General features: G+C 55.4%; 2 protein-coding genes across 2 annotated transcripts; both read right to left on the reverse strand.

Moving 5' to 3' along the window:
* Positions 1–89: 89 nt before the first annotated feature.
* Positions 90–3,226, reverse strand: C15H12orf76 (chromosome 15 C12orf76 homolog). The gene is made up of 2 exons (XM_058158365.1): positions 1,119–3,226; positions 90–918 (listed from the first exon to the last, which is right to left on the reverse strand). Exons 1-2 carry the CDS (start codon positions 1,249–1,251, stop codon positions 833–835), a joined length of 219 nt encoding a protein of 72 aa, XP_058014348.1. The 5' UTR covers positions 1,252–3,226; the 3' UTR covers positions 90–832.
* On the reverse strand, positions 1,917–12,180 carry LOC131185862 (sodium-dependent serotonin transporter-like). The gene is made up of 13 exons (XM_058158794.1): positions 11,985–12,180; positions 10,219–10,353; positions 9,815–10,034; positions 9,435–9,573; positions 8,788–8,922; positions 7,524–7,627; positions 7,060–7,187; positions 6,524–6,636; positions 4,124–4,255; positions 3,576–3,675; positions 3,132–3,232; positions 2,154–2,321; positions 1,917–2,037 (listed from the first exon to the last, which is right to left on the reverse strand). Exons 1-13 carry the CDS (start codon positions 12,178–12,180, stop codon positions 1,957–1,959), a joined length of 1,752 nt encoding a protein of 583 aa, XP_058014777.1. The 3' UTR covers positions 1,917–1,956.
* Between the last annotated feature and the right edge of the window lie 1,771 nt (positions 12,181–13,951).

The following is a 13,951-nucleotide window of genomic DNA, read 5'->3' on the forward strand; positions in this document are numbered from 1 at the left end:
GGTTAAAGAAGTTCTCTTTTAAAAGTGTTGAAAGGAGGCCGATTCCAAAGTTAGTAAAGGAAAACTGCAAAGAAGGTTGGAATGTATTCGGTCAAGCTGCAATTTTAGGATGGCGTAATCTGTTCCCAAGAGCAAAAATTATGCCCTCCAACCTTGTTTTGGTGGTCCTGCCGGCTGAGATAATAAGACCCGGTTCCCACAGGAATCGCCCCAAGAAAAGAAAAATCACACTGACAGCTGTTTTATTACCTACCCCAAAGTAGCTGATAACACATCAGGAAAATCCCATTAGGGCTTAAAAAACGAAAAGCATAGAATTACATAAGAAATGCCAGCAGTCACGTGGGCAAATTAAAGGGAGGCCTTTGGGGGCTGCTTTCCCTGTGCATCTTCGGCCTGCCGACTCCCTTCTGGAGTGAGAGATCTCCATTAGACTCCCGCGAAGGAGGGGGGGGGCGCTTGGCAATTGGATAGCTGAAGAGAGGGTGACTTTCTGTGGCTGCCCATAAAATGCTCCCCTGTCCGATGGGCTCTGGCCGAGAACGTGGCCACTCCCGGCTTCAGGCGGCCATCAGGATCGCGCGGCGACGGTCGGCGATCCGTTGCGCATCAGACCAAGAGCAGCTGGCTGCGCAGGGCCAAGACCTGCATGCGGGGTAGTCCTTAGTTCAGTTAAGGAGGTTCAGCCGGCAAAATCGCCGGGGGGGGGCACCGGTCTCGTCCAGCCCACGGGGGGAGCGCGGCAGCTGCAGGTCAGGTTGAAAGAGAGCCGGGGTGGGGTGGGGTGGGGTCGGGCGGCGGGAGCTTCGGGCCCCGGCGGTCGCACTCCCGGCTACCTGCGGCGAAGCGGCCGATAGACGCAGACGGCTAGCAGGACGGCGGCGAGCACCAGGAGGCCGAAGACGCTTCCCAGCAGAGCTGCCGGGAGAAAAGGCGGCCGGCTCAGCGGGCAGGGCAGGGCTGGCAGAAGGCGCGGGCCGAGCGGGGAAGTTCCCGAGAACCCCACGGGTAGCCGTGGCCGCGGAGGAGCAGGGCGAGGGAAGAGCCGCCGGGCAGGGAAGGAGCGAGGGGCGCTCCGGGAAGCCCGGGGCCGCCCGTCCCACCCAGCCGCTCCTTACCCAGGTTCTGTCTCCGGAGGACGGCGTAAGGATGTTGCTGCCCGCTCGCCGCCGCTTCCCCGGCCTCGCCCAGCGCGATCGCGAGCGGCAGTAGCAGTGCCAGCAGGGCGGCTTCCCGGCGGCTCCGCGGCATCCTCGCGACAGCGCAGACAGAGGCGCTCGCAACCCCGGGTCCAAGGGCCTCTGAACATGTGCAGAGCGCCCTCCCTCACACGGAAGGGGCGGGGCTGTCACGCGATTTCCCCCCACCCTCGCCGACAAGCGGCCGGCCGGCCGGCCGACGCCGTGCAGCTGAGCCTCGTGGCCGCAGCCTGGGGTGGGTGGGGACTTTGTGAGTCCTTAGCTTGATGCATTATTTGGCGGATGGCATTTTCATTGGGGCTCGTCCCGGGCTTCAGTGGGGGAAACGGCGGCGGGGAGTGATGGAGAAAAAAGCGAGCGGGGTGACGCAACCCAGCCAAGACGCGGTTTCCTCGCCGCTCGTTTTGGGGCGCCGGGAGAGAAGCAGGAGTCGCTGGCTGGTCTCGGAGCCCTTCTGGGGAAGAGGCAGCCCCGCCAGAAACGCCTTCAAAGCAGCGAGCGAAGTGGTCCTCCTCCCCACAACAGGCTGAGGCCTTTCGGAGCCTCTGCAGCCCAGGCTCAAAAGCCCCGCTGTGCAGAGGAGACGTGGAGAAGGGGTGGGGGAGCCAGCAATTCCAGGAAAAGGGGGTGCTGGAGAGTTGACTTGGGAGGGCTCAGCCCATCTAGCTATGCTTGGAGGTTCCCTAGAACCAGGTTGTTCTTTGGGGTGCTCAGCAAAGAACAGCCTGTGTTGGGGGGGGGGGTAGCTCTCCAAGAATTAAAGGGGGCCTGGCACGTCCACCATCTCCAGGGTCAGCTCCCGGGCAATCTTCTCTGGCCGAAGACACAGGGCGAGGCGCTGGAGGGGGGCAAGGAGAGAGAGAGAGGTGGGGGCGAGTGTTAAGAGAATTGACTGGGAAAACACCCCCACCCACCCCTTGCTTGATGAAGTTGTAAGGCTCCCATTTCCCTGACCTGCTTCAGAGATCCAGGAGTCCAGACCAGCTTGTAGACCATGTAGGTGGGAATGCAGAGGAAGGAGGAGACCCCAATCAGGTGTCCCAGACTGATGCTCCACCCAGGATACTCGTAGTCAAATAGCACGAGGGGGGGCTGGTCCAGGAGGGAGCTGATGAGAATGAACTGGGCAGGAACCAAGGAAAAGGATGAAGTCAGGCCTGGCAGAATGCCCAGCTGCCCCACTGCCCCCTCCCCATCTTCTCTGCTTTACAAGCCCCCCCTCCCCCGCCCGCCATAAAATTCTTCCCTTCCGCCCCAAGGGGACACTTGTACCAGACAATAACTGAAGGACTGTTGCCCTGGAGAGAGCTAAGGATACGTTCTGACAAGCACAGCAAATTTAATGTCCCCATTTATGAACTGGATTCGAGCATCTGTACTTCTTTCCCCTGGAAATGCCCCAGTCGGCTTCCCCGAGAGGGCTATGACCCACAAATAGGGGTCCTCTGAACTCCGGTGTTGTTGAAAAAAGATTGTTTGGGAGGGGCAAGATAGGAATCTGAGCTCTCTGGAGCCTGGCAGGCCAATAAAAGCTCAGAAGACCTTAATAGAATACTCCTTTAGGGCAGGGGTCTCCAACCTTGGTCCCTTTAAGACTTGTGAACTTCAACTCCCAGAGTCCCTCAGCCAGCTGGCTGAGGGACTGGGAGTTGAAGTTCACAAGTCTTAAAGGGACCAAGGTTGGAGACCCCTGCATTAGGGTCACGTTTTTGTTCCTAATTTATGGCACAAGCCGGCTTATCCATAACCACGCCTTTCTTTCCTCCCATTCCCCCACTCATCCCCATCTTCTTCGGCAGTATCCCCCCCCCATTTTTTGGGATGTTCGCTCAAAAGCTTTGGGGGTGGGGGCAGCGAGTGCCCCCCTTGTGTCCATTTCAACCTCAGTCAGTGACATAAGAAACGGTGATGGGGGAAGGATCCGTTACGCACCGCTAAGGTGGCCGGACTGACTACCCTCCAGCAGACTTGCCAGTAGAGTCCTGGCCCAAAGCCCAGCATGGCCTTCACGTCGCTGCAGAACTGCTGCATTCCTAGGAAGGAAGTCCAGGCCGTTCATCACTCAAAAGCCCAAACGTTTCACTCTTACCTGAGTGGCCTTTGAGGAGCTGGGCCTTCTCCCTGGACAGTCGTGTGTGTGGGGGGGGAGGTAGAAATACTCAGAGCAAAAGGGGATACTGATTTCAAAGTCAGAAGGGTGCAGGAAGATTTTCAGAGATGATGGGGGGAAATTCTTGCTGGGGGGTTTTCCCTGAAGGAGACCCATAAAGGGACGGGTCAGCTGGCCTCCAAAGGCTGCACCGGAAAGACTTAGAGAAGCTCTCTTCCCCTCCCCTCCCCCCCACCTAGGGGCCACAAAACCTCTTTCCTCCTCACCGTAGAACCAGGAGACGGCAATGGCTTCCAGGAACACCACAGCTAAGATGGAGTAACCAGCCCCAAATTCTTCCAGGAGTTTCACAATGTAGGGGCCTCCCTGGATTGGAAGACCAGGAAAGAGCCTGCTGTGAACCTGGGAGGGGAGGGGGAGGCTCTGATAGGCTGCAAGCCCCCAGAAGAGCTGGGTTGGGAGCAGCCCTTGAAGGTGGACAATACCACACTTCAAGGGGCCACTCTGCCCTTTTGGGGTGGGTCCTAGTAGGGGGAAGTCCCACCGTTAGCTCACTTGGGGGCTTCCAGCTTGCTTTGCCCCAACCCTCATTACAGGAGCAAAATAAAGTATCTTGTGGGGCAAATATTCAACAAGACAATCTCTTCCTTGCAAATACATACAGGTGAAGAAGAGTTGTTAGCCCTCCTCTGCCTGCAGCTGTTTCAGGGTCCTCCAATATCCCAGCTGGCTTTTCTCCTGCATTAACCAGAGGGGTGCTGCCTGGCCCTGAGATCAAGGGGGTCAAGGAACGCCCGCTGTCCCCATAACTCACATTGGTCAGCGTGGCCAAGGAGCCCAGGAAGCAGAGGGCGATGAGTCCCAGCACGAACAGCTGTCGGTGCTCGCCCAGCACTTGGGGATACTCGTCCATCAGGGCAGTGATCACTGCTTCCAGGCCCCCAAACTGCAAACACCCCCCCAGGAGAACCCAGTCTGAGGCAGAGGCCGAACCCTGGAGACTGTTGGGGAGGGGCTGCTCCGTCTACTTCAGAGCAATTCTGTCCTTGGAAAAGCTTGCGGACAGGTTTAAACTGTCACGGCAGATTGCGTGGAAAACAAATTGGGAGGTTTTTCCCACAGTAAAAACAGGGACGAGCTGAGGATTTTGTACAGTATCTGTCTGATTAAATCGCTCAGATTCGGGATGGCTTGGACACTGATTGGATAGATCCGGGTGGGATGGCGGGGACGAGTCTTGAGAATGTTATCTGGGCTGAGTTCGATCCTGTGACTCCTGATGACATGGACAGGTTGTTGGGTAGGTTGAATCCCACCACATGTTTATTGGACCCGTGTCCCTCTTGGATGGTACTGGCCACACGGGAGGTCACACGAGGCTGGCTCCTGGGAGTTACCAACGCTTCTTTGTTGGAGGGTGTTTTCCCCTCCGCCTTGAAAGAGGTGGTGGTGAGGCCCCTTCTTAAGAAGCCCTCCCTGGACCCGGCTGTATTAGCGAACTATCGTCCAGTCTCCAACCTGCGCTTTCTGGCGAAGGTTGTTGAGAGTGTGGTGGCATATCAGCTTCCTCAATACCTGGAGGAAACTGTCTATCTAGACCCGTTCCAGTCCGGTTTCAGACCCGGATACAGCACCGAGACGGCTTTGGTCGCGTTGGTGGATGACCTCTGGAGGCCCGGGACAGGGGTTGTTCCTCTGTCCTGGTGCTATTAGATCTCTCGGCGGCTTTTGATACCATTGACCATGGTATCCTGCTGCGGCGGTTAGGGGGATTGGGGGTGGGAGGCACCGTTTATCGGTGGTTCTCCTATCTCTCTGACTGTTCGCAGACGGTGTTGGCAGGAGGGCAGAGATTGACCCCGAGGAGCCTCACTTGTGGGGTGCCTCAGGGGTCTGTTCTCTCGCCTCTCCTGTCCAACATCTATATGAAGCCGCTGGGTGAGGTTATCCGTGGTTTCAGGGTGGATTATCATCTGTATGCTGATGATACACAGCTGTACATTTCCACCCCGAACCACCCCAATGAAGCCGTTGAGGTGATGGGCCGGTGTCTTGAGGCCGTGCGGGTCTGGATGGGGAGGAACAGGCTCCGACTCAACCCTTCCAAGACAGAGTGGCTGTGGGTTCCGGCGTCCCGGTACAGTCAGCTTACACCATCGCTGACTGGGGGGGGGGGAAGTACTGACCCCCAGGGGAGGAGTGCGCAACTTAGGCGTTCTCCTGGATGATCGGCTGTCCTTAGAGGAACATTTGACAGCCGTCGCCAGGGGAGCATTTTATCAGGTTCACCTGATTCGCCAGTTGCCCCCCTTCCTTGACCGGGATGCCTTACGCACGGTCACTCATGCCCTCGTCACTTCCTGCCTGGACTATTGCAATGCTCTCTACACGAGGCTCCCCTTGAAGAGCACCAGGAGGCTCCAGTTAGTCCAGAATGCGGCCGCATGGGTGATAGAGGGAGCACCGTGTTGCTCCCATATAACACCTATCCTGCGCAGCCTACATTGGCTACCGGTAGCCTTCTGGGTGAAATTCAAGGTTCTGGTCACCATCTTTAAAGCGCTCCATGGCTTAGGACCAGGGTATCTACGAGACCGTCTTCTGCCACCGATAGCCTCCCAATGACCGGTGCGCTCCCACAGAGCGGGCCTCCTCCGGGTGCTGTCGACCAAGCAATGTAGGTTGGCGACCCCCAGGGGGAGGGCCTTCTCTGTGGCAGCACCGGCCCTGTGGAACAAGCTTCCTCCAGGGTTACGGCAACTCCCTGCCCTCTGGACCTTCAGGCGTGAACTGAAGACTTTATTATTTCAACGAGCTGGACTAGCCTAAGAATAAAATATTTTAGTCAATTTTAATGGGTTTTAACCGTTTTTTTACCGTTTTAGTGATTTGGCGATTATAATATTTTGTTTTAATTGGGTTTTAAATTGCTTATTTATTATTGTTGTATTTTTAATATGCCTGTGAACCGCCCTGAGTCCTACAGGAGATGGTGTGGTATAAAAGTATAAAAATAAATAAATAAATAAATAAATAAAGTAGACGTCTGCCTTGGAAATATTTCCACGTGGAATCTCTCTTCTTTTTTAAGACCAAAGTAAGATATATAAGGAAGCAGCTTTCACAGGGCACGTAACGTGGAGCCTGACCCACTTGTAGGAGGGCAGCCAAGAGGGTCTCCCGTCCTCCCAATGCAGAACGAAACTGGCCTTACCGTGCTGTCCAGTCCCAGCGTGACCATCATGAGGAAGAAGAGGATGGCGAAGAAGGAGGATCCAGTCATGTTGGCAAGGGCTTCCGGGTAAGTAATGAAGAGGAGGCTGGGCCCTGGAAGAGACCCTTGGGATGGCACCAGAAGCAGCCTTGATTCTGCACATGGCCGATGGGCCAAAGGGAGGCTGTGCTGGAGCGTGGCACTCAAGAGCTCTCCGTGGCCTTCCCTGCCACCCATAACCCCCAAAGAAACCCTTGGGTAGGTGAGGAACAAGCAGAACCTCTGGCAGTAAAAGGACGGAGTTACATGGTTGGCTTTCTCCAAAGCAGGGAGCTGGCCCCCTTGCAGTTGAGGGTGCCCTGCTCACTGTGTGTGTGTGTGTGAGAGAGAGAGAGCGAGAGCGAGAGAAAGTGCTGCCTGCTCAGCCCAGGGACTCCAGCACCTCTTGGTCCTCCCCAGTGGAGGAAGCTGCTGCAGCCTCCTTTGGCCCCCGTAGAGGGAGAAGAGGCCGAAGCCCACAAGAGGTGACCACACACCTTTGTCCTTTGCCACGTCCGCAACGTCCATCTGCCGCATTTCAGCCATATAGCCCAGGACAGTGAAAATGACAAATCCTGAGAGGAAACTGGTGAAGCAGTTGACCAGGCTGGTCACGATGGCGTCTCTGGAAAGGAGCGACAGAGCCATGAGCCACCTTCCCCTCAACAGATGTGCCAGAAAAAGAAAAGGATTGTGCTAGCTTCCAAGAGTAAGAAAGCAGCAGGCGGATAGCTGGGATCCATTCGATTGCTCCCCTTGGGATCCACTCGCTGCCCTCTTTGGCAGCCCCACACGGCCCTTTGCCTCCAACCCAGCAACGGGGGCCTCCCACCTGGCACAGGGCAAAGCGGTGCCCTGGCACACTGGGAAGCCCCCCACCAGCATCAGGCATCCAGATGTGCAGCCACCCAACAGGGCAATTAAGAGGCGAAGGGGGAGCTGATGGGCCTTGAACCCTCACCGGTAACAGTTGTTGTTGAACGGGTTGTAACTGGCCAAGGCAAGGAGGACCCCGAATCCCGGCCCCAGAGAGAAGAAGATCTGGGCAGCTGCGTCCACCCACACCTGAGCAGAGGAAGGCACAGTGGTGACGGCTGAGGAGCCATACGGTCATGCTTGGCAGCAGAAGGCCGTATTCCTGCTGGCACGGATTCCTGCAAGGCAGGTGCTGCCCTTGGACAGGTGCGCTAGGTAGAGGAAGGGTGGCAAGGAAGCCCCCTGTAGGTTCTGCCCGCCTCCCCCCTTCCTCGTCTTCATGAAAATTCATCAGTGCATTAGGAGAGGTAATTATGGGCAGGAAGCCCATTGTCAATTCGGTAGGAAAGCCGGGCGCCCGAGCGGACAGCAAATGACATGTGTGATTCAACTTCTGATTTGCATTTCTAAGGGAGCCAAAGAAAAGCAAGAGAAAGAAGGCCCCCCCTCTTCCCCGACTGGCCTTCTGATCTTCTTCTGAGGGGAGGGGAGTTGCCAGATGGGGGCCTCTTTCTCTGTGGAACTGCAGGAGAGGGAAGAGTGGAGAGGGGGAGTCGCGGGGCAGAGCCCGTTAAAAGAGTGGCCCATTACACAGAGGGCCCCCGGCAAGCCCTTCCCTCTGTGGGGAGGCACCCAAAACAGTGAAAGGGCTCCTGAAGGGCAGGGAATCTGGGATCAAGTAGATCTCAGCAGTACTGAAGTGAGAAGGAAGGCTTGGCTTCCTTCGGATCCCCATAGAAAAATCAGAATTGTGCTGGAATTGGAGAAGTGCCACTGCCGGGCCAGCCGAAGTCGCAGGGAGTCCCCACCAGTGGTGGGTTGTTCCGGTTCGGACCGGTTCTATAGAACTAGTAGTAAAACCGGCAGGAGGCTCTTCCCACTGACCCGAACATCATCAAAAGTGATCTGTGCATGCGGGCACGATGCGAACGGGTAGTAAAGGTAAGTAGAACCCACCCCTGGTCCCCACTGCTCTGGATCAGCTTCCCAACGCAGCAGGTTTTTTCCATGATCTCCTGCTGGGAAAACCCACATCTGTTTGCCCTGAAATGTGGGGTCCTCCGATGTTTCTGTCCTGCACAACGGCTGGATGGAAACCTTTTGTGATCCCATTTAGGGGAAAGAGCGAGCCCCCTCTCTGCCTCCAGATGCCAGGTCCTTTTGCTACTTTCTCTAGCACAGCTCCTGTTGAATTTCAGCCTGGGAGGAAGAACCTGGCAATTACAAAAAGCTACGCGCAGTCAACGTACGGCCATGCTCCTCAGCTTCTGCCAGTCAGGTTGTAGGTAGAAGACAATCCCTCTCCAGGCCCCCGGGAGGGTTGCCCCACGGATCAGCAGGATGAGCAGGACGATGTAGGGCAGGGTGGCTGTCACCCAAACCACCTGGAGGGAGAACCAGGCTGTGAGGGGCTGCAGGATTTGGACTGAGCTCCCCCCACCTAAATCCCAGGAGAGGCATTTCTTCCCATTCTGCCTTTCTTCCAGTGGTGAAAGCTAATTTTTTTTACTACCGGTTCTGTGGGTGTGGCTTGGTGGGGTGGCAGGGGAAGGATACTGCAAAATCTCCATTTCCACCCCACTCCGGGGCAGGGATATTGCAAAATCTCCATTCCCACCCTACTCTGGGGCCAGCCAGAGGTAGTATTTGCTGGTTCTCTGAACCGCTCAAAATTTCCGCTACCGGTTCTCCAGAACCTGTCAGAACCTGCTGGATTTCACCCCTGCCTTCTTCCTGCAACACACCTGAAGGGTTGGTGCCCCGTGCCCACTTCTGCGGCCACAAGGAGGAGTGTGGGCACGGGGTCTGGCCCCCAGGGTCCCCTGGAGGAGGAGGCATCAGGGCCCCACAGATGCTGCAATGGGAAGAGAGGTGGAGGCCCCCACACAGCTGGTACCTTCCCTGAGGTCTTGACCCCTTTCCAGAGACTGAAGTAGACAGTGGTGAAGATCAGGAAGAGGCAAAGCAGCAGCTGCCAACGGATCTCGCCCACATCGGACAGTCCATGTGAATTCTGCAGCTGCAGGACGTGCCTCCTGTGGCAAAGAGAGAAGCTCTCGGTTAAAGAGGGAAGGAAGCTCCATTGCTGGCCGAGGTTCCCAGGAGCAATGCCAGCAGAATTTACCCATGTGGATAATTCCATCCAGATTCTGAGACTTCGAGGCCAGATGGCCTCTGCCTTGGCTCATGCCGTGCCAGAATAAGCCAGCCCTGGCTCTGCTCCCAAAGCCCCCCCACCCGTCATCAGGGCTTCTGAAACCCACCCTCCTCCCTTACATGTAAAACTCCTCGGCGGGGGACTTGGAGAGGTTGGTCCAGGACACGTTGCCAACCTCGAAGTAGCTGAGGCAGCTGGGGGTGTTCCAGGGGTTGCTGCAGCTGGCCCAGGGCAGGGTGCGGGCAAAGGAGGAGCAAAAATAGAAGAGGGCCCAAGCAATGATGGTGTTGTAGTAGAAGGCCACGTACAGGTTGATAACGCAGATGGCGAAGCCAATGCCTGCAGGAGGAGAAGACGGGCAGGCGGGGGCGGCCCAGGACCCTCATTCCCTCTTCCCTACCCTGTCCCAGAAAAGCCCTGGCCTCCTCCTGAAGCCCCCCCCCCTCTCTTGAGGGATCGTAAACTTTTAGACAGGCGCCCCTCCCCCTTGGGGAGAACTTCTGCTGTTTGGCCGGCTAGTTACCTTTAAAGATGGGACAGATGTTCTTCCAGATGGGTATGGCTCCGACCCGATGGAATTGTCCCAGAGCCAGCTCCATGTAGAAAAGGGGCACCCCTCCGAAGACGGCCATCAGCATGTAGGGGATGAGGAAGGCTCCTGGGACAGCAAAGGGGTACGGAGGAGGGGGTGGGTTCTACTTACCTTTACTACTGGTTCGCAACGGGAGCATGTGCGTGCGCGCAGAAGCCTCTGCACATGCGCAGATCACCCATGATGACATTGTGGTGGGTGGGCAGAGCCTCCAACCATTTACTACCAGTTCTATAGAACTGGACCAAACTGGGAGCAACCCACTACTGGTACGGAGGATAAGGGTTCCCGGTCCTCAGCTGCACTCTCTCTCTCTCTCTCTCTCTCTGACCTGGAGAAAAAACTGACCAGCAAGCCCCCCCCCCACATCTCTCTTGGGGAAAGCCAGCTTCAATTAATCACCAGATTAAGAGGCTTCATGAAGCTGCCTTGCTTCTCCAGGTGATGTGCGTAACAAATTCCTCCTGTATGTTTTAAAGGAGTAGCAAGGGGCGGGGGGACATGCACCAGTTCCTCTCAACCCCCTCCCCTTTTCTTAAAAGCCCTCCAGCAGCTGCTGGCCCACAGTTGAAGAGATCCAGACTACCCTCCGATTTCTCTGCATTCATGTGGTCTAGAAACATGCATGCACAATCATTGTTACAGCACAGCCAACGCATCCAAGATAAAACAGGCAACTGGTGCAAGCTAAGTTAATAAGACAAGCTGAAAAGTACAGACACTCAGCCGTTAGAAAGGTGAATAGCCACCCGCAACCTGGGAAAACATTTGAAAATACGCAGATCTCCAGGCTGCCTGTACAACACACCTGTCTTGCCCTGCAATATTATTCTCTGCCTGGAATAAAATGGGCACCCAGAGCAAGTCCCAGAGGCGAACTGGAAATTGCAATTCAGACTCATTTAAGAAAGGCATTTGGCCACTTTTCTTATGCTTTTCCAGATTTTTTTTTTTTAAATCTAAAGGAAACATTTAACAATTTGGAGTCAGATATTCAGTCAGTGTCTTATCCATTTGTTTTCCCCTTGACTGACTTTTATTTATTGCTTTATTTATAGTCCCCTTTTAAGTAGTTTTCCTGTGATCATTTGTATATATTTTACTTCACAAACATCCCTAATTGCTGGTAAATAGGGCAGAAATGTAAGACAGAATTAGGGGGGAAAAAGAAAGTAACTTGCAGATCGCTAAAGTCTGGTGTTATAAATTAAGTCCGTAATGCTGCAAGTAATGGTAAAAAGGGTTTGCAATTTTACCACATTTTGGCCGTTCTGCATTAAAGCAGTGCCATCTTTCAATATTTTATAATTTTTTTCCAATGGGGCCAAAGAGAAACCATATTGGCTACGCACATTTTTGCGTGTCTGTGTTCCATGCATTTCAGCCAGGCTGAAAATAAATACCATGGACAGTTCCCCATCCCCAAAAGGGAGAAAGCCTTCATGGCAGCTATTTGTACCTTTATCCTGAGGTTGAAATGTTACCTGAGTCTGCACCGAGATTTTGGACCCAAGAAACTCTCCAGGCAAATGGAAGAACCTTCTTACAATGGCAAACTTCTCTGATAAAGCTACACTGACACTTTTACGTTTAGGATTTCAACGGGACCCTCCCTCAGAATTATAAGGGGCTCCTTGCTTGGGTGGAAAGTTCACCTCTGCCCCAAATCCATGCCCATTCAAGACCCGCTTCCTTACCCCCTCCATTCTGGTAGCAGACGTAGGGAAAGCGCCAGACGTTGCCCAGATCGACGGCAAATCCTACTACGGACAGAAGGAAATCCACCTTTTTGCTCCAGGTGTCCCGAGGGTCCCTCTGGTCAAGCAGAGAGCTGGCCCGGGGGGTCTCGGAGCCAGCCGGCCCGGCCCGGCAGGCAGTGGGAGAAGCGGACATCTTCCCCACACCCCAGCAGAGTCTGGGCTAAGGAAGTTGGCGGAGGACAGGCACACCCAGGAGGAGGGTCAGTGCAGCTCACTTCAAACGGAGAAGGGCGGGAGGGGGGGAGGAGACAGAGGAGGAGCCCCCCTCCCCACCCGTGCCTGGCCTTGTCTGGCTTCAGGAGCAAGAGAGGCACAAGATGGGTGTGGGGGCGTGGGTCTACCCACAGCCACAGCTGCACAGCCTCTGTCTGGGGTTTGCAAGGAAAAATAGGTGGGTGACCTTTCCTTCTGGGTGAGGGCAGCTGTGGGGCCTGCCCAGCTTGGGAGCTCCGTTTCAGCTCCACAGCCTGAGCCCCTCCAAGCAGAAGGGCTACTGTCCTTCTCCACCTTTCTCAGTCCCAGACGTAGTTCTGACGCGGGAGCCAGGAGAGCCTGTTCAGCCCCTGCTGGGGGCAGAATTGGGCACCTTCTGCATCGCAGAACAGGACCCTGTCCTGGCCCAACAGGGATGAAGGAATTGCCAGAAGGGGAACATGGGAGGAGAGTTGGCTTTCTCCCTTCTCAGAATAACAGAATTGGGAGAGACCTTGGAGCAGAGGTGAAATGCTCCCCGTTCAGATCTGATCGCCCGATCCGGTAGCGATGGTGGCGGGTGATTCAGAGAACCGGTAGCAAAAATCCCTGGCGCCCCCACCCCCCATGCCCAGCTGAGCCGTGCCATCATCAGAGTTTTTGGGTTTTTTTACTTTTAAAAGAATTTTTTCTTCCGCTGAAAAAATGCTTTGGGATCGTCAGAGGAGCCTTTTAAAAGCATTTTTTCTATAACCTCTTCAGCCAAAGAGGTTGTAGAAAAAATGCTTTTAAAAGTTAAAAAAAAAGTTGGCCACGCCCACCCAGTCACATTAACCCCCCATCTAGCCATGCCCACAGAACCGGTAGTAACAAATTTTACATTTCACCCCTGCCTTGGAGGTCTCGTCCAAGTCTGCTCAGATGGGAGACCCTGTACCGTTTGGGAGAAATGGCTGTCCAGTCTCTCCTTAAAAGCCTCCAGTGATGGAGCGCCCACAACATCTGGAGGGAAGCCATTCCACCCATGGCTGCCTGGATGATTTCCTCGGTGGCTGGGTTAGATGAGTTGTCCCTGACATCCATGCAAGGGCACCTAAAGGAGCAGCTGCCTTCCCAATCGGGGACCCTCCCTATGCCCTGCTGGGGATTCGAAAGCCGGGGTGGGGGGGAAAGCATCTGGAGGCTGATGGCCAAGGGGAGGTCAAGGCACCGGCTTCCCCTCACTCTGCTCCACCAGGTGCTCACGGAGAGGCCTCGCTCTCTGGCTGCCCTAGACTGGCAGAGGAAGAAGGGCCCCACTGAGAGGTGGGTCGATTCCTTAGCTGCCCAGGGCTCTCTGCTAGGCACCTTTTCACGCCTGGGCAGCAGCTGGCCATTCAGCCACGCCTGGGCAGCTGCCTCCCCTGCTCCTCTGCCACCTGTCAACCAGATGTTCACGTCTCCCTTCAGCTTCGACAGCTCCCATTTCTGAATCTGTCAGTCAGAGGGGCAGGCGGGAGAGGGGGGGAAGGATGAAGTGATGCCACTGAGCGTGAAGCCCTTCCGGCAGCCCACGGACCGCTCTGCCCTGGTCAGCCTGGTCAGCTAAGCTCCCTTTCAGTCCAACCAATCCCTGATGGCTTCCTTCACGCAAAGCGATGGGTTTGACAGGTGTGGCCAAGTCGATGAGCATTTGCCTAGGAGGAGTGAGTGGAGCGGGGGTGTGGGCAACT

This window comes from Ahaetulla prasina, chromosome 15 (genome assembly GCF_028640845.1).
Source record: "Ahaetulla prasina isolate Xishuangbanna chromosome 15, ASM2864084v1, whole genome shotgun sequence".
NCBI lineage: Eukaryota > Metazoa > Chordata > Lepidosauria > Squamata > Colubridae > Ahaetulla > Ahaetulla prasina.

Coding starts and splice junctions, on each gene's coding strand:
- C15H12orf76 (XM_058158365.1), bottom strand. CDS start 1,251: ATGCCGCGGAGCCGCCGGGAAGCCGCCCTGCTGGCACTGCTACTGCCG. Junction 919..1,118: donor CCTCCGGAGACAGAACCTGG/GTAAGGAGCGGC, acceptor TTCTCCCGGCAG/CTCTGCTGGGAAGCGTCTTC.
- LOC131185862 (XM_058158794.1), bottom strand. CDS start 12,180: ATGTCCGCTTCTCCCACTGCCTGCCGGGCCGGGCCGGCTGGCTCCGAG. Junction 10,035..10,218: donor CATCTGTCCCATCTTTAAAG/GTAACTAGCCGG, acceptor CTCCTCCTGCAG/GCATTGGCTTCGCCATCTGC. Junction 6,637..7,059: donor GGACGTGGCAAAGGACAAAG/GTGTGTGGTCAC, acceptor GGTCTCTTCCAG/GGCCCAGCCTCCTCTTCATT.